The 19,903-nt window shown below is 36.4% G+C and overlaps 1 protein-coding gene across 6 annotated transcripts in view; it reads right to left on the reverse strand.

The window, feature by feature from the left end:
- Positions 1-851: 851 nt before the first annotated feature.
- ZFR (zinc finger RNA binding protein) overlaps positions 852-19,903 on the reverse strand; it is a 77,483-nt gene continuing 58,431 nt past the window's right edge. For all 6 annotated transcript variants that reach the window (XR_010840097.1, XR_010840096.1, XM_059060827.2 and 3 more), the window contains 3 exons: positions 6,147-6,258; positions 5,929-6,026; positions 852-2,466 (listed from right to left, as the gene is read on the reverse strand). Coding sequence is in view for 4 of the 6 variants with exons in the window: in XM_059060827.2 (XP_058916810.1) it covers positions 2,287-2,466; positions 5,929-6,026; positions 6,147-6,258 (390 nt within the window). In the remaining 2 variants the exon portion in view is untranslated. The remainder of the gene's footprint in view (positions 2,467-5,928; positions 6,027-6,146; positions 6,259-19,903) is intronic.

Consider the following 19,903-nt stretch of genomic DNA (forward strand, 5'->3'; position numbering starts at 1 on the left):
TTTTGACTAGAAAGTTTATAATTTTCTTTAAAAACTGTCAAAGAAGAGATACTAACAAATACTCAAGTCAACTTTATTTCATATAAGATGGTTAATGTGAATCTAGCTACAGCTGTGAAAACCATTAAGCCATGCAAAAAATAATACTGAAATAATTATCTTCATAAAAAAAATTTAAATGGCACCACTTGTATACCTGGATGAAGACACCTGAAACTAAATGCAAAAATTTGGAACTTGGGCTGAGAACATTTTTAGAACATAATTAATTGCAAGATGAAGGGAGCAGGCTGGCAAAGTGCTGAGCATAAACTTTGATACCTGACTTTCAATTTCAACTCTGTCACTAAATTGATGTACTAACTTTAATTAGCCACTCTGGGCTTTAGTTTCCTCACCTAAAAAATAAGAAATATAGCACCTTCACTTATTCTTAATTTGTTATGATAGTTTTAAACAGGAAAACGTGTGAAAGATCTAGCACGGTGTCTGTCATTAGTGAGTGATAAATGTCAGTTCTTTTCTTCTCTCTTAAGAGAACTGTGAGAAACAAAATTCCAAATTTTTTTACTGGGTGACTAAAATGAGACCCGGAAAGATTAAAACAAAAACAAGAAAAGATGCTTGCTCGAGTTACAAAGATAGCATGTGACAAATTTGGGAGAAAAAAGTCTCCTGTTCTACTTCCCCAGCAGTTGTCTCCTACAGTCTCCTGGTCCTCTAAGAGCCTGGGGGAAGATTCTGACCAAAGAAAGAAATTGAACCAATATGGTATTGAATTCCACAATTTTCTGGAAATTATGTGCCCAGGAAACATCATTTGTCAGAAATAACAAGATGTAAGTAGCCAATAAATTTGAATATGGTTTTACTGAAGCATACGTCATTTCAAAGCAGAAGTATTTATGTCAATTCTAACATATAATACATTTAAGTCATTATATGAATTTAAGTTTTTATTTGTGTATTTCACTGTAGTGCTGTGACAACAAAATGACATTTGTGTACCAGAGCATACATATATCAACAGTAAGATGTAACTTTTCATTACACCACTGCTAGAATATTTAGCTTTTTGTAGGACACATAAGCAGGTTAAGATGGCCACACCAAATAATTTTCTGTTTTTTTTTCCTTAGATAACCCTTAATTTTTTAAAATCAGTAATACCCTATCAACCTGTTAATAGAACTGTAAATTATTTGGGTGATGGGGTGTGGGGACAGGGGAGGGATCATTCAACTATTATTATACTGTAATAGTCGCTAGAGTAATCTCACACACACCAATAAGGAACTGTCTTCATAATTAAGGGCTAGTTACTGTTGTTAGTTGCACAATGATACAGTTCCTTTTGAAAATATTGGTTAGCCCACTTATATATGAAAAATGCCCTTTCCACTTATGCAGAAGAAAAAAATATTCAGAAAGTTATTTTTGGCCTTGCTATGTCAAAAAGTCAACTGTACAAAGATCTACGTGTCAAACCTAAAATTATAATTTTAAAAGTATTAAAAACAAAGATGTCATGCATTTTTATTATCAATTATGCAGAGGCTTTAAAATTGTTGCAAGACCATATAGTATATATTAGCTTTTATACTGCTAATGCACAACTAACAGCAAACTTGATTAATTAACAGAAATCTGTCTTAATTACACCTTTATATATCACACTAGAGAGACAAATGCCACAAGATCTGCAGAAACATTCAGTTCTGAGCACTTAAATGGCAGGATAACTTTTTGTGTTATAATCTATCACATAAAGAATAACAAAAGGAAGAAATTCTGCAGTCTCACGTTACAAAAAAACGTACTGCTGTAAAATATTAAGGGGGGGGGTAAAGGATATCTGTAACACAAAGTAACAACTAGTATCAAACAGCAAACAAAACCTCTAAATAAAAATATCAAAATACACATAGCAACTGAGCACAAATACTGCATTAAATATAGTAAAGATTTAATAGGACTAGTTAATAAAAGACACAAATATAGGGGGAGCTAGGGCAACCAGTAAATATAAACCAAAAATAATGGGAAAAAAATCAGAACAATTGTTTTTCCCCTAGTCGGAGCACAATTTTGGGGGGGTGTCTTTCCATTCATATAATACCTAACACTGTACATTAAAAGATTTTAATATCATAGAAAAACTTGGTTCTTCCATGAAATTCTTTAAATTCTTGATAATTTTTTCAAAGTAGACATCATTATGAATGAAAAACAGCCAACAAATGGGCACCTGTTGTCTTTTAACACTGCAGATTTTACAGAAACTTTTTAAAAGTTATCATAATCCTTTTTGTCTTTTTTCCCCTCAGCTTCAAATCCATCAACTCCATCACTATCCCTTCTTCGTTTCCTGTTGTTGTGGATGTTAAAACGTTGGCTCATTTGGGGTAGTGGATCCATGCCCAGAACTTTGTGTATCTGGCGGAATGCAAGGAGTCTCAATGCAAACTACAACAACAAAAAAGAGTCAGAATTCAGTTAATTTAAAAAACCAGTATTAATTCTTATTAGGTTTATAGCCCCAAATGACAATATAAAAAAGCATGTTTAATGAAAGAAACATCTTGAACGATATAAAGTTTCACAAATGAAATACTCCATATGTTCTGATGTTTTTATTTTCAGGCTTTAATGTGTGCATGCTGTTTTGTTTTTTATTTTTATTTTTTTTTTGCGGTACGTGGGCCTCTCACTGTTGTGGCCTCTCCCATTGCAGAGCACAGGCTCCGGACACGCAGCCTCAGTGGCCATGGCTCACAGGCCCAGCTGCTCCGCGGCATGTGGGATCTTCCCAAACTGGGGCACGAACCCGTGTCCCCTGCATCGGCAGGCGGACTCTCAACCACTGCGCCACCAGGGAAGCCCCTGTTTTGTTTTTTAAAGCATAAGTTAAAAAAATAATTCTTAAAAAAAATTAGTATAATGTTCATTAAAAAAAAATCCTAAAACAATATACAGCAAAAGAAAAAGTGTCTCACTTATTGAATGAACATCTCTTTGGTTCATATTCACTCATCTTCCCACTTTTCCTGTGGATGCCCATGTACACAGGCTCAGGCATGGGGTACACGTGTGTGCACGCACACACACACACACACACACACACACCTCCCCCCAGGTTTACAAAATGAGGATTATACTTCTACAACTTGTTACTTCATGAACTAAAAAAAAAGATTTTTCACTATGTGGCTATGTATACATAAGAATATGTTAGGCATCAATGTCACAAGACCTTATGTGTCACAAGATATTTGAGACATAATTCCCCAGTTTTCTGGGGGATATATACCCTTCAAACTAATATAAGGAAATTTTACAGTCATTTGATCAAATGGCAATTTTCACTACATAGTTAAACCTTCAGTATAACTGTTTAGACTATTTCTTGAGATATAATTAACATATAAAATATGCCCTCTTAAAGTGTATAATTCAGTGGGGTTTTTTTTGTGGTACGCTGGCCTCTCACGTTGTGGCCTCTCCTGTTGCGGAGCACAGGCTCCGGACGCGCAGGCTCAGCGGCCATGGCTCACAGGCGCAGCTGCTTCGCGGCACGTGGGATCTTCCCGGACCAGGGTATGAACCCGCATCCCCTGCATCGGCAGGCGGACTCTCAACCACTGCGCCACCAGGGAAGCCCTCAGTGGGGTTTTTTTAGTATACTTACAAAGTTTTTCAACCATAACCACTCTCTAATTCCAGAACATTTTCATCACCACTTCTCATCCGTAAAAAACCCCCATGGCCCAATAGCAGTCATTCCTTAATTCCTCTACCTTGAGGCCCTCACAACCACTAATCTACTTTTCTATCTTGATAGATTTGTCTACTATGGACATTTCATAAATGAAATCATACAATATGACTTTTTGTGTCTGGCTCCTTTTACTTACATTAAGGTTTTCAAGATTCATCTACATTATATTATGTACCGGCACTTCATTCCTTTTAATGGCCGAGTAATTTTCCACTGTATGAGAATATACTATATTTGTTTATCCACCTATCCATCAATTGATATACACTTGGGATGTTTCCACTTTTTGGCAATTATGCACAATGCTTCTATGAATATTTGTGCATAAATTTCTTTTTTAAAAAACTTTTTTATTTTTTATTATTTTTTTGTGTAAACTTTTTTTAAAAAATAAATTTTATTTATTTATTTATTTACAGCTGTGTTGGGTCTTCAATGCTGCGTGTGGGCTTTCTCTAGTTGTGGCGAGTGGGGGCTACTCTTTGTTGTGGAGCACAGGCTCTAGGCACGTGGGCTCCGTAGTTGTGGCTCACAGGCTCTAGAGCGCAGGCTCAGTAGTTGTGGTGCATGGGCCCACTTGCTCCGCAGCATGTGAGATCTTCCCAGACCAGGGATCGAACCCATGTACCCTGCATTGGCAGGCTGATTCTTAACCACTGCGCCACGAGGGAAGCCTTTGTGTGTATAACTTTTTAAGGAACATATACTTGCAGTTCTTTGAATATACTTAGGGGTCGAACTATTGGATCATATGGTAACTCTATGTTTAACTTATTGAGGAAGTGCCAAACTGTTTTCCACAATGGCTGCTATTTAGACTATTTTAAATCCCTGTTTATTTTCTTCAGCTGAGATACAGTTATTGACTACAATCATCCAAGTGAGAATTTACTGTTCTAAAGCTTTTTTCCAGATTAGATGATTCTAGTTCCTTAGAACTCTCCTTATACACTGATTGGCTTTTCAAAACTTGAAAAGTCCCCAAATCATCTTGGTCAGAACTTGATACAGCATTCTGTGTAAGCCTGCAGTTCTGGATCTTTGGCAATACTGGGTACTTCTCTATCTCATCTAAGTTATAAGGTTGTTAACTTTCTGAAGTGAAACTAGGAATATTTATCATAACAGAATACTAATTCTTTATTTAGAGATACTTACAAAAGGTCCTTCCCAAAGATAAACAGAATAATGTTTTCTTCTGTATTAAAAGAAAATATCCAAAGATATCTGGTGTATAATAATGAATAGTAATATACTTCTACCAAAGACATATTGCTACTGATCATCAGCTTTTTCTAATACTAGGAGTTTCTAAATAGAAGAGTACTCCAGTAAGGAAAACTAAAATAGCATCTGAGAATGGAGTGCACACTCTGTACACTCTTGTGCTGCATGTGACTGATATATATTCCTAAATTCTAACAAGAGGAGAGATTTCTACTGTGTAACTGTAAACTATTTAGCAGCAAACGAAATTTGAGGATACTGAAATTGTTCCCATAAAAAGTCATCTTGGAATTTTTAAACACTATCAAAGAAGACAAGGTTTACTTAATTCCTTTTTTGAGGGGGCGGATTAACCTTATTCCCCTCTTAGTACACTTCTGGACTCAAAAAAAGAAAGCTATGCAGTTTTAGACAGATTGAAATATTAACTTATTTAATCTTCCCAATAATCCTATTTGAGACAGACACTGCTCTTATCCCTTACAGATGAGCGGGCAGAGCTGGTATCCCAACTCAGGGAGTCTTGACTTCAGGGCCCACACTTTTAATTACCACATTAGCTGGCTTTTTCAGTGGCAGGAAAGGCTAAATCATAATAAAAATTTCCACAAACCATACAACATATCACTTCTGTACATCCAGAGGACATAAATAGCTTCTCTACTGATCTTGATATACAACGTAATACTGAGATTTAGTGGCACTGAAAATACTGCTGTATTTTTATATTTATAAATACACTTAATGAGACATGCACATAGTTAAAATAATAAACTTGAAGATTACAGTAATGAAATCCAGTTTAAATTATGTCCTCTCTAAGGGTTTACTTAGTGATTTTTTTTCTAAAGGACAATTACAAAAAACCAAAACTTTAAGGGCAGTGATAGAACAAAGCTTTGGGATTAGGAACACACTGGTACCTGTGCACTGGATGTGATGTCTTCACGCTGCTGGTCAGTCATTGTTGCCAAGGTATCAAAGGGATCCTTCTCACAAGGATCCAGAAGTCCAGGACTACCTACAGCAATCACCATAGGGATAAAAAAGCATTACCATCATCCATTTGTAAAACAAAGAAGAGTTCTCATTCAACCATCAAACACAAAACCAAACATTTTAAAAATGAAGTAAAACTTACCTTTAAGAATAATCCCTGAAGAAATGCACTCAAAAACTCTTCTCAGTGCATCTCCAGGACTCTGAGGACTAGAAGCACTACTGATTGCTTTCTCTACTAGTAACTCCATAGCCTAAAAACAAAAAAATAAAAATGTGCTTAACAGCTTACAGCCCAAAGGAATTATTCATTTTCAAACACCAGAACGACAAACTACCTGCAAAACTGTCATTAAAAATTTTTAAGATTGAAAAAGTTACATAGACCGAGTCACAAAATTAGAAAAAAATTACATATATAAAACACTCAAAATTAAATAATAAGTAATGAAAACAAAAATAAGACTATATAATTGACATCTTAAAAATATTTTATAATTTATGCTTAATGAAAAATAGATTAATAGGTTTTTTATTTTTAGTTATTATTATCCTTTCCTATTAAATATGAGTCCTTAAAATTCTTTAGATATTTAGGACTCACACACATATGTTCTTTAATACCTACATACTGATGATACTAAGTCGTTAGAGCAAAACAGTATTCTACTAAGTAAAGAAGACTTTTGTTTTCTTTACGAACAATTATCTAATTTTCATTTAACATACAACTGTACTTCTATTATCCTTAAGGAAAACATGACTTATGCTTTCACTGTAAATTACATTTGAGAGACTAAAAATCTAAACCAATGAATAAAAGAAAAAAGTACAGATTTAGATCGAGAAAGTGTTTTGAAGGTTCTCTTCATAAAGAAAAATAAAATATAAAAATTTGTTTCCATTTAGAGTTTAAAAATTGAGATATAACGTACAACTCAGTGGTTTTTAGTATATTTACAAAGTTGTTCAACCAGAACCACTCTCTAATTCCAGAACATTTTCACCACCCCCCAAAAAAACTCCATACCTATTAGCAGTCATTCTCCATCCTCCCTTTCTTCCATCTCCTGGCAACCACTAAACCACTTTCTATTTCTATAGATTTGCCTCTTCTAGATACTTCACACAAATGGAACCACATGTGACTTTTTGTATCTGGCTGGTTTCTTTCACTTAGCATAATGTTTAAGGTTTGTCCAAGCTGTAGCTTTTACTTATTTTAAATTATAAATAAAACTACCATTAACACTTCAAAGAAATTAAATAGATTGCAACTAGAATGAAATCCTTAAAATGATACTGACACTGAAAATACCTTAGGGAGAATCCATTTTTAGCTGTATACTTAAAAAACTCATAAATTTAATCAGAGGTAAACACTACATCCACCTATTCACCCCGAGGCCATTACTCAGATCTTTTAAGTAAGAATAATTCTTAAAAGACTAGACATTTGGAGGCCTCAGTCCCAAACAAATTAGGAATAAATTTTAAGAGAGATGTGAATTAAAAGAGACTGCACATTAAGAGCTATAAAAAATGATAGCTGGAAGCATGAAGTTAAAAAAAATCTGAGAATAATGAATGTTAATAATGATAAATGTAAATTACAACAAAAAAATTAAGATGGTTCAGTTTATTCAACTGAAGAATGCAGTAAGATGTTCAAGACAATTTTTAAGGATTTTCATTTTAAAATTTTAGTATTTTAAAGAATAAGCTTCACTTATCTAGACAACTCTATGAATGTAGAATAAACACCTTTCCTTTCCAGACAAGTATTATTTCAAAATGTCCAAAAGACTAAAATCTTTGAAGATTAAAGGATTGTCAAGTGTCATTTATTTTGGATTTTTAAAAAGTTTATTTTTTTTGGCTTTGTCAGGTCTTAGTTGTGGCACATGGGGTCTTTCGTCTGGGTGCGGGCTCTTCGTTGTGGCGTGCGGTTTTCCTCTAGTTGTGGAGAACAGGCTCCAGGGCAGGTGGCTCCAGAGTGCGTGGGCTCTGTAGTTTGCAACACGGGGGCTCTCGTTGAGGTGCATGAGCTCAGTAGTTGTGGTGTCGGGCTTAGCTGCCTCGTGGCATGTGGGATCTTAGTTCCCCGACCAGAGGTCAAACCTGTGTCCCCTGCATTGGAAGGTGGATTCTTTACCACTGGACCACCAGGGAAGTCTCCCAGATATCAGTTATTTTGAACCCCTCTGCCTAACCTAAGTGGTCAGTATGTAGAAAATACTCAATAGGACTTCCCTGGTGGCACAATGGTTAAGAATCCACCTGCCAATGCAGGGGACACGGGTTCGAGCCCTGGTCTGGGAAGATCCCGCAGGCCATGGAGCAACTAAGCCCGTGCGCCACAACTACTGAGTCTGTGCTCTAGAGCCCACGAGCCACAACTACTGAGCCCGCGTGCCACAACTACTGAAGCCTGCACGCCTGGAGCCTGTGCTCTGCAACAAGAGAAGCCACCGCAATGAGAAGCCTGTGCCCAGCAACAAAGTAAGTAAATAAATGAAAACACTCAATAAATGTTTATGAAACAGAATACTTTTGGAAAGAAATATGAAAATAATCCTGCTAATAAAAGAAATCAAGGCTTATAATTAACAAGTTACTAAAATACAAAATTGATGTGCTAAAATAAGCAACTTTCCCAAAATACTTCAAATTTATAAAAAGTACTTTTAGAGAATGTTAAGAGAAAAATAAGGATTAAATAATCACCTATAATATAGCTATGGCAAGATATATATGTTACAAGTAATTCAAAGCTTTTTCAAAATCTGCTTACTGACTGACCTTAGAAGTGGGAATCTGTAATTTAAACTTACATATTAAGGTAGAAACTAAAAACCAAGAAAGAAATGAATTATTATGGAATACAGAAAGTCCATATATTTAATCACACAATAAAACTAAGTCAACTATCTGCCTTGAGATCATTTGCTCTGAAGGAAGCAATTTAAAAATGTTAATTTTCGGGGCTTCCCTGGTGGCGCAGTGGTTGAGAGTCCGCCTGCCGATGCAGGGGACACGGGTTCGTGCCCCGGTCCGGGAAGATCCCACGTGCCGCGGAGCGGCTGGGCCCGTGAGCCATGGCCGCTGAGCCTGCGCGTCCGGAGCCTGTGCTCCGCAACGGGAGAGGCCACAACAGTAAGAGAGAGGCCCGCGTACCGCAAAAAAAAAAAAAAAAAAAAAAAAAGTTAATTTTCTATGGAACATGGTCATTCTCCAAGCAGAGGTCTACAGTTAAGAAAGCAAAAAAGTAGAACAAAGGAGGTTTATATACTCTGAAATGTATGCATTCAAAAGTAAAAGGACAGAAAACTAGGGCACCTAACAGGCACCCGTGAGGGACCACAGACACCTAAGGGGACAGAAGGAACCCCCAGCGACTGGTTGTTTCAATTATATTTTTATTTTTCTTAATTTTTTTTTTTTTTTTTTTTTGCAGTACGTGGGCCTCTCACTGTTGTGGTCTCTCCCGTTGCGGAGCACAGGCTCCAGACGCACAGGCCCAGCCACTCTGCAGCATGTGGGATCTTCCCAGACCGGGGCACGAACCCGTGTCCCCTGCATCAGCAGGCGGACTCTCAACCACTGCACCACCAGGGAAGCCCCTAATATGTTTTTCTACCTTTCTGATTTTATTTTGTTTTTTATTCTTCTTGTATTGCTCCTTTCTTTTCTTTTCTTTTCTTTTTTTTTGGCGTGCTACACAGCTTGCGGGATCTTGGTTCCCAGGCTGGAGGTCAGGCCCAAGTTCCTGAGGTGGGACCTCTGAGTCCAAACCGCTGGACTAACAGAGAACATCAGACCCCAGGGAATATTAATCCAAGTGAGGTCTCCCAGAGGTCCTCATCTCAGCAGGAAGACCCTGCTCTATCCAACAGCCTGCAAACTCCAATGCTGGATGCCTCAGGCCAAACAACCAGTAAGACAGGAATACAACCCAACCCATCAAAAACAAAAAAAACCCAAAAAATGAAATGACAAAAAGATATGTTACAGACGAAGGAGCAAGGTAAAAACCTACAAGACCAAATAAATAAAGATGAAATAGGCAACTTATCTGAAAAAGAATTCAGAGTAATGATAGTAAAGATAATCCAAAATCTTGGAAACAGAATGGAGAAAATACAAGAAACATTTAACAAGGATCTAGAAGAATTAAAGAGTAAACAAACAGTGATGAAAAACACAATAAATGAAATTAAAAATACTCTAAAAGGAATTAATAGCAAAATAACTGAGGCAGAAGAACAGATAAGTGAGCTGGAAGACAAAATGGTGGAAATAACTGTGAGGGAGCAGAATAAAGAAAAAAGAATGAAAGGAATTGAGGACATTCTCAGAGACCTCTGGGACAACATTAAACACACCAACATTTGAATTACAGGGGTCCCAAAAAAGAAGAAAAAAACAAAAGGTCTGAGAAAATATTTGAAGAGATTATAGTTGAAAACTTCCCTAACATGGGAAAGGAAATAGTCAATCAAGTCCAGGAAGGACAGAGTCCCATACAGGATAAGCCCAAAGAGAAACATGCCTTGACACATCAACCACACTATCAAAACTTAAATACAAAAGAAAAAATATTAAAAGTAGCAAAGGAAAAGCAACAAATAACATACTAGGGAATCTCTATAAGGTTAACAGCTGATCTTTTAGCAGAAACTCTGCAAGCCAGAAGGGAGTGTCAGGACATATTTAAAGTGATGAAAGGGAAGAACCTACAACCGAGATTACTCTACCCAGCAAGGATCTCATTCAGATTCGATGGAGAAATCAAATGCTTTACACGAAACCGAAAGCTACAAGAATTCAGCACCACCAAACCAGCTTTACAACAAATGCTAAAGGAACTTCTCTAAGTGGGGAACACAAGAGAAGAAAAAGACCCACAAAAATAAACCCAAATTAATTAATAAAATGGTAATAGGAACATACATATTGATAATCACCTTGAATGTACATGGATTAAATGCTCCAACCAAAAGACAGACTAGCTGAATGGATACAAAAACAAGACCCTTATATATGCTGTCTACAAGAAACCCACTTCAGACCTAGGGATGCATACAGACTGAAAGTGAGGGGATGGAAAAAGATATTCCACACAAGTGGAATTCACAAGAAAGCTGGAATAGCAATACTCCTATCAGATAAATTAGACTTTAAAATAAAGACTGTTAAAAGAGATAAGGACACTACATAACCATCAAGGGATCAAATCAAGAAGAAAACGTAGCAAATATAAATATTTATGCACCCAACATAGGAGCACCTCAATACATAAGGCAAATGTTAACAGCCATAAAAGGAGAAATTGACAGTTAACGCAGCAATAGTGGGGGACTTTAACATCCCACTTACACCAATAGACAGATCATCCAGACAGAAAATAAATAAGGAAACAGAAGCTTTAAATGACACAACAGACCAGATAGACTTAACTGATATTTTTAGGACAGTCTACCCGAAAGTGGAAGAATACTTTCTTCTCAAGTGCACACGGAAGATTCTCCAGGATAGATCACATTTTGGATCACAAATCAAACCCTGGAAAATTTAAGAAAACTGAAATAGTATCAAGCATCTTTTCCAACTATAGCACTATGAGATTCGAAATCAATTACAAGAAAAACACAGTAAAAAACACAAATACATGGAGGCTAAACACTGCACTGCTAAATAACAAAGAGATCACTGAAGAAATCAAAGAGGAAATAAAAAAATACCTGGAGACAAATGACAATGATAACACGACAATCCAACACCTATGGGACTCACCAAAAACAGTTCTAAGAGGGAAGTATACAGCGATTCAAGCTTACCTCAAGAAACAAGAAAAATCTCAAACAATCTAACCTTAAACCTAAAGCAAGTAGAAAAAGAACAAAGAAAACCCAAAATTAGTAGAAGGAAAGAAATCAAAAAGATCAGAGCAGAACTAAATGAAACAGAAACAAAGAAAACAATATCAAAGATCAAAACTAAAAGCTGGTTCTTTGAGAAGATAAACAAAATTGATAAACCTTTAGTCAGACGCATCAAGAAAAAAAGGGAGAGGACTCAAATCAATAAAATTAGAAATGAAAAAGGAGAGATCACAACTGACACCGCAGAAATACAAAAGATCGTTAAGACACTACTACAAGCAACTTATATGCCAATAGAATGGACAACCTGAAAGAAATGGACAAATCCTTGGAAAAGTACAACCTTCCAAGACTGAACCAGGAAGAATTAGAAAACATAAACTGGCCAATCTGGCCAATCACAGGTAATGAAATTGACATTATAATTAAAAATCTTCCAACAAACGAAAGTCCAGGACCAGATGGATTCACAGGCGAATTCTATCAAACATTTGGAGAAGAGTTAACACCTATCCTTCTCAAGCTCTTCCAAAAAAGTTACAGAGGGAGGAACACTCCCCAAACTCATTCTACGAGGCCACCACCACCCTGATATCAAAACCAGTCAAACAGGTCACAAAACAAGAAAATTATAGACCAAAATCACCGATGAACACAGAGGTGAAAATCCTCAACAAAATACTAGCAAACAGAATCCAGCAACACATTAAAAGAATCATACACCATGATCAAGTGGGATTTACCCCAGGGATGCAAGGAATCTTCAATATAGGCAAAACAATCAATGTGATACACCATATTAACAAATTAAGGAATAAAAACCCCATGATCATCTCAACAGATGCAGAAAAAGCTTTTGACAAAATTCAACACCGATTTATGATAAAAACTCTCCAGAAAGTGGGCATAGAGGGAACCTACCTCAACATAATAAAGGCCATATACTACAAACCCACAGCAAACATCGTTCTCAATGGTGAAAAACTGAAAGCATTTTCTCTAAGATCAGGAACAAGACAATGATGTCCACTCTCACCACTCTTATTCAATATAGTATTGGAAGTCCTAGCCAGAGCAATCAGAGAAGAAAAAGAAATAAAAGGAATACAAACTGGAAAAGAAGTAAAACTGTCACAGTTTGCCAATGACATGACACTATACATAGAAAATCCTAAAGATGTCACTAGAAAACTACTAGAACTAATCAATGAATTTGGTAAGGTTGCAGGATACAAAAGTAATGCACAGAAATCTCTTGCATTCTTATACACTAACAACGAAAGATCAGAAAGAGAAATTAAGGAAACAATCCCATTTACCATAGCAACAAAAAGAATAAAATACCTAGGAATAAACCTACTTAAGGAGGCAAAAGACCTGTACTCAGAAAACTATAAAACACTGATGAAAGAAATCAAAGATAACATAAACTGATGGAGAGATACTCCATGCTCCTGGACAGGAAAAACCAATATTGTGGAAATGACTATACTAACCAAAACAACCTACAGGTTCAATGCAATCCCTATTAAACTACCAATGGCATTTTTCACAGAACTAGAATAAGAAATTTTACAATTTGCATGGAAACACAAGAGACCCTGAAGCCAAAGCAATCTTAAGAAAAACGGAGTTGGAGGAATCAGGCTCCCTGACTTCAGACTAGACTACAAAGCTACAGTCATCAAGACAGTATGGTACTGGCACAAAAACAGAAATCTAAATCACTGGAACAGTATAGAAAGCCCAGAGATAAACCCATGCACATATGGTCACCTCACCCTTGACAAAGGAGACAAGAATATACAATGGAGAAAAGACAGCCTCTTCAATAAGTGGTGCTAGGAAAACTAGACAGCTACATATAAAAGAATGAAATTAGAACACACCCTAACACCATACACAAAAATAAACTCAAAATGGATTAAAGACCTCAATGTAAGGCCAGACACTATAAAACTGTTTGAGGAAAACATAGGCAGAACACTCTATGACTCACTTTCTGACCCACCTCCTAGAGTAAGGGAAATAAAAACAAAAATGAACAAATGGGACCTAATGAAACTTAAAAGCTTTTGCACAGCAAAGGAAACCATAAACAAGACGAAAAGACAATCCTCAGAATGGGAGAAAATATTTGCAAATGAAGCAACTGACAAAGGATTAATCTCCAAAATATATAAACAGCTCATGCAGCTCAGTATCACAAAAACAACCCAGTCCAAAAATGGGCAGAAGACCTAAATAGACATTTCTACAAAGAAGACACAGATGGCCAACAAATGCATGAAAAGATGCTCAACATCACTAATCATTAGAGAAATACAAATCAAAAGTAAAGTGAGGTATCACCTAACACCAGTCAGAATGGCTATCATCAAAACATCTACAAACAATAAATGCTGGAGAGGGTGTGGAGAAAAGGGAACCCTCTTGCACTGTTGGTGGGAATGTAAATTGAAACAGCCACTATGGAGAACAGTATGGAGGTTCCTTAAAAAAACTACAAATAGAACTACCATACGACCCAGCAATCCCACTACTGGGCATATACCCTGAGAAAACCATAATTCAAAGAGTCATGTACCACAATGTTCACTGCAGCTCTATTTACAATAGCCAGGACATGGAACCAAGCTAAATGTCCATCAACAGATGACTGGATAAAGAATGTGGCACATATATACAATGGAATATTACACAGCCATAAAAAGAAAAGAAACTGAGTTACTTGTAGTGAGGTGGATAGACCTAGAATCTGTCATACAGAGTGAAGCCAGAAAGAGAAAAACACACTGTATGCTAATACATATATATGGAATTTTAAAAAGCAGTACTGATGAACCTAGTGGCAGGGCAGGAATAAAGACACAGACGTAGAGAACAGAATTGAGGGCAGAGGGTGGGGAAGGGGAAGCTGAGATGAAGTGAGAGAGTAGCCATGATGTATATATACTACCAAATGTAAAATGGATGACTAGTGGGAAGCTGCTGCATAGAATAGGGAGATCAGCTTGGTGCTTTGTGATCACCTAGATGGATGGGATAGGGAGGCTGGCTAAAGAGGGAGGGGATATGGGGATATATGTGTACATATAGCTGATTCACATTATTGTACAGCAGAAACTAATACAACATTGTAAAGCATTTATATTCCAAAAAAGATGTGGAAAAAAAGAAACAAGTAAAAGGACAACATCAAAGATGAACAGAATCAAATTAGGAAAATGATTATTTAGGTTGCAATGTGAAGCATCGTGGTGGCTGAAGTTATTTAAAGAAAAAAGCTCTCTTAAATATTACCTATTAAATGATGTGAAACCTAGGATTGTAATATTTGCTTTAAAAAACATTCATGTGGTATATATTTTTCTTTCCCATCTTTAATAGTAGTAAGAAGAACAATGCTTAGTAAGGGCAGGCACCAGGCTAAGCACTTTTAAGTAAATGATTTAATTTTTCATAACTAGATGCCACTATACCACAATTTTAAAGATTAAAAAACAGAAAACCTTAAAGAGGTTAAAAAGGTCATACAACTAGAAGCTTAAGGGGCTAGGATTTAAACCCAGGTCTGACTGACTCAAACCTGGTTTTTGTTTGTTTTTTTTTAAAAGACAACTATATTTCAGTAAATATCCTTTACAATTGATCCAAACAGATAACATTAACTAGTTTCCTTGGATAGTTTCTAGTTCTGATAGAGGTAAAGGGCTATGAAAAAAAAAATACTTTGGGAGATTATGGTAACACAGGTACTTTCAATTGGTGGTAGTGTATATCTGTAAAACCTTCTTAAAAAAAAAAAAATCACACAGTTGGCAAGTTCAAAGCCACATAATAATGAACCCAGTTATGTCAGTACTAAAGATTTACAATAGGACTCTTACACTTAATGAAAACACAAAAAATATTCAGGGAAGCTGTCTGTCTGCAATGCACAGGAAACAATCTAAATATCAAAGCCTAGGAAGTTTGGTCAACTAACTGTAATAGTAGTGAAGTTAGCCTCTTCATCATTATACAACTAACACTTACTGACTGAGTGCTTATTATATGCTAAGCACTGTTCTAAGCCTTTACATACATTAACCAATTTTAATCATCATAATCACCTCTTGGTGGTAGATACAACTATTATTCCAATTTTACAGATAAAAGTGTTTATGCTACTAAAATAGGATTTTATGAACACCATTACAAGCACTTGTCTGTACAAAAGCCATTTCTGTATTCCAGTGGGCACAGGTGAAGACTGATACATGCATGACAAACTTCCCACTCCTAAGTCCATGTGTAGGATGTTATATTTTTGCACATGCACAGCACTTTATTTCATACTCATACACATGTTGATGCAGAGCACTTTATTTCATACTCAACGATTCTTAATAAAAATGTCAAGCCTTCTTTTTTAAAAAAATTTATTTATTTTTGGCCACATTGGGTGTTCATTGCTGCTTGTGGCCTTTCTCTAGTTGCGGCAAGTGGGGGCTACTCTTCATTGCAGTGCACGGGCTTCTCATTGAGGTGGCTCCTCTTGTTGCTGAGCACAGGCTCTAGGCACGCGGGCTTCAGTAGTTGTGGCACATGGGTTTAGTTGCTCCGCAGCTTGTGGGATCTTCCTGGACCAGGGATTGAACCCATGTACCCTGCAATGGCAGGTGGATTCTTAACCAGTGAGCCACCAGGGAAGTCCTTTTTTTAAAAAAAATTTTATTTATTTGGCTATGCTGGGTCTTAGTTGAGGCATGAGGGATCTTTTAAGTTGTGGCATGTGGGCTCCTAGTTGCAGCATGCGGGATCTAGTTCCCTGAGCAGGGATCAAACCTGGGCCCTCTGCATTGGGAGCACAGAGTCTTAGCCACTGGACCACCAGGGAAGTCCCAGAACTGTCAAGTCTTAAAAAAAGTTTACTAACAGCTTTTGGTGATTTAGGGATGTGTATGTACTCAAGTAGATGGTTTCTGTTATGGGGTAGCTAAGTGCTGAGTTATTACTTTTAAGCTAAAGTGAGTGAGATGATACAGTCCAAGTACAACTTGCTGATTCTCCTGAAAGCTAAAAAGAATGTTAGTTATTTGCCCTGTGATGTCAGTGTTCTATCACTTAAAACATATTTTATACAGACAAGTGCTTGTAATGGTATTTACCAAGTTGAAGAGTCTTTGTGGAAGACAGGGAAGGAAGAGTAGAAAAATTCCGATTATCCACATCTAATTATATCTAATAATAAAGACATTTGACTAACGTAGATAAAAGAAAAAAATAAATAATTTAAGATCTTCCAAAGGAGTAAGATGCAGGGGAAAATTAATATCAAAGGTGGCTGTGAATTCTCAACACAAGTGTCCCAAAGCGGCTTCACATACCCAAAACCCTCTGTTGGTTCAGGGAAATAGAAATTGTTCTTGAAAAGAGATGGTGAATAGATTTAGATAACAGAGCAGATTCTGCATAGGCAAAGCCTCTAGGAGGCAATCCTGGGTTTGAAACCTGAAGCGTAAAGGTGTGCCAATGGAATCCACCTCACAGACTATCACAGCACATTCAATCAGGACACAGGAGAGACAAAGCCCATGTATGGGAATTCCCTGGTGGTCCAGTGGTTAGGACTCAGTGTGTTCACTGCTGGGGCCTGGGTTCAATCCCTGGTCAGGGAACTAAGATCTCGAAAGCCACATTAACATGGCCAAAAAAAAAGCCCAAGGTTTACATGCAGCCAAACCCTACTCCTTTCCATAAGCAATCCTCAAAGCAGAGCTCATGAGGGAAGGAAAAGGAGAAATATTTTAAAAGGTGTGGATACATTCAAAGACAGTCCTTGTTTGGCTGTCTCAGCATAAAAGGATGATTCTGTAATGGAAGTGACAATGCTAAGCACTAACGAGATGAAAAAACTGAAACAAACCAGACACAACATCTGTGCATTTGGGAGGAACATAGCATGAAAAATAGAGGTGCAAAATCCATTCTTGGGACTTCCCTGGTGGTGCGGTGGTTAAGAATCTGCCTGCCAATGCAGGGGACATGGGTGCGAGTCCTGGTCCAGAAAGATCCCACGTGCCGAGGAGCAACTAAGCCTGTGAGCCACATCTACTGAAGCCCTCACGCCTAGAGCCCATGCTCTGCAACAAGAAAAGCCACCACAATGAGAAGCCCGCGCACTGTAACTAGAGAAAGAATATCCCCCGCTTGCCGCAACTAGAGAAAGCCTGTGTGCAGCAACAAAGACCCAACCCAGCCAATAAAAAAAAAAAAAAAGAAAAATCTACTCTCTATGGACTTTGAGCAATAATAGTATGTCACTGCTTGTAACAAGTAGTATCACTTGTTACAACAAATGTATCACTCTGGTGCAAATATTGAGGGGGAGGCTATGTATGTGTAGTGGAGGAGGGTATGTGAGAACTCTGTACTTTCTGCTCAGTTTTGCTGTGAACCAGAAAGTGCTTTAAAAAATATCTATTAAAATATAATCTATTCTGGAAGAATCTTAATTTAAGGAAATGAAGATATAACCTGCTAACATTCTGAGTAATAGAGAACTTGATAAATACAAAAAGCCAATAAAATTAAGAGCTCAAAGTTGAGATGAAAAGGAAGACTGCAGAGCTAATTAAGCAAACTGAAATGCAAAATAACATTATTATAGAACTAATAATGAATTATAAATAGCAAAGAAGATTAGGACATAGTTGGAAACTAAATTACTGCCAAAGAGACAATACTAGGGAACAAAAGAGGAAAGAGAACAAAGATTAAAACAATAACAAAGATAATAGATATGTAGGACAAAGGCAATGCAATATAAGGATAACTGGTGTCCCTGAAAATAGAGAATCATATTAATAATTTGTCAAATCTGCAGGGCAAAAAGGACAAAGTTTTCAATGAAATGCTAATATTGAACAACAGATTCCAAGACATAATTTGGTTAAGTTACTAAAACTCAAGGATAAAGAATTCTTTCAGCAGCCTGTAGAAAAAGTAAAGGCAAAAAAATTAGGCTGGACTTAAGATTTAGTAATACTCAGTGCTGGAAGATAATGGAGCAACACCAATAAATGGAGGAGGGAAAATTGTGACCTAACAATATCAATTAAGTAATGGTAACTGGCAAAGATTCTCAAACATGAAAGAAATTTTAAAAACTTAAAACATTTTTTGATAAAAACTATGATGATAAAATGCAGTTAATCAAGAAATAAAAAGAGGAAGCCCCAGTAAAAGATCTTATGGTTGGCATCAAACCATTCAGATACAGAACATTAAACAAAGGGAATATGACTACAGAAGGTAAATGTAGTTATTTTTAAACCTTCAAGGTTTAAAAAAGCATTAAGTGTAAACTTTCCTTGTTTTCTAAGTGGAATCAACATATATTAAGACATAAATCAAGAAAAAGTTTTAATACATTACTTAAAGGAATGAATGAAACAAATGAAAAAAAGAAAATATAACAAAAAACCCAAAAGAGGATGTGAGTACGAAGAAGTGATAATTTTCTCAGCTTTTATAGATGAGAGGTCAACAAACATTACCTAAAATTGTTAAACAAATAGATGAAAATACCACAAAAAACTATAGAGCAACAACTAATTGTATAAATAATCAGAGGGAAACCCATTCACACATAAAAAAGAACAAGAAAAGGATAAGAATTATGGGAAAGGGCAGAAGAAAACAAAGGAAACAAAAAGAATCATAGCAGACAAATGTCAATATAAAAAGCTAGAGTTTAGGAAGCTGGGGGTACAGACAAAATAAGTGAAGGGGATTTACAGGTACAAACTTCCAGCTTTAAGATAAGTAAGTCAGAGGGATGTAAATGCACATAGGGAATATGGTCAATAATATTATAATAACTTTCGTAACAAATCATAACTGGTCATTATTTCAGTAATCATTTCATAATGTATAAAAATATCAAATCACTAGGTTGTACACCTGAAACTAATATAATATTGCAAGTTAGTTATAATTCTTTTCCTTAAAGCTAGTTTTGATATTA

The sequence above is a fragment of the Kogia breviceps genome, chromosome 4 (assembly GCF_026419965.1).
Source record: "Kogia breviceps isolate mKogBre1 chromosome 4, mKogBre1 haplotype 1, whole genome shotgun sequence".
Lineage (NCBI taxonomy): Eukaryota > Metazoa > Chordata > Mammalia > Artiodactyla > Physeteridae > Kogia > Kogia breviceps.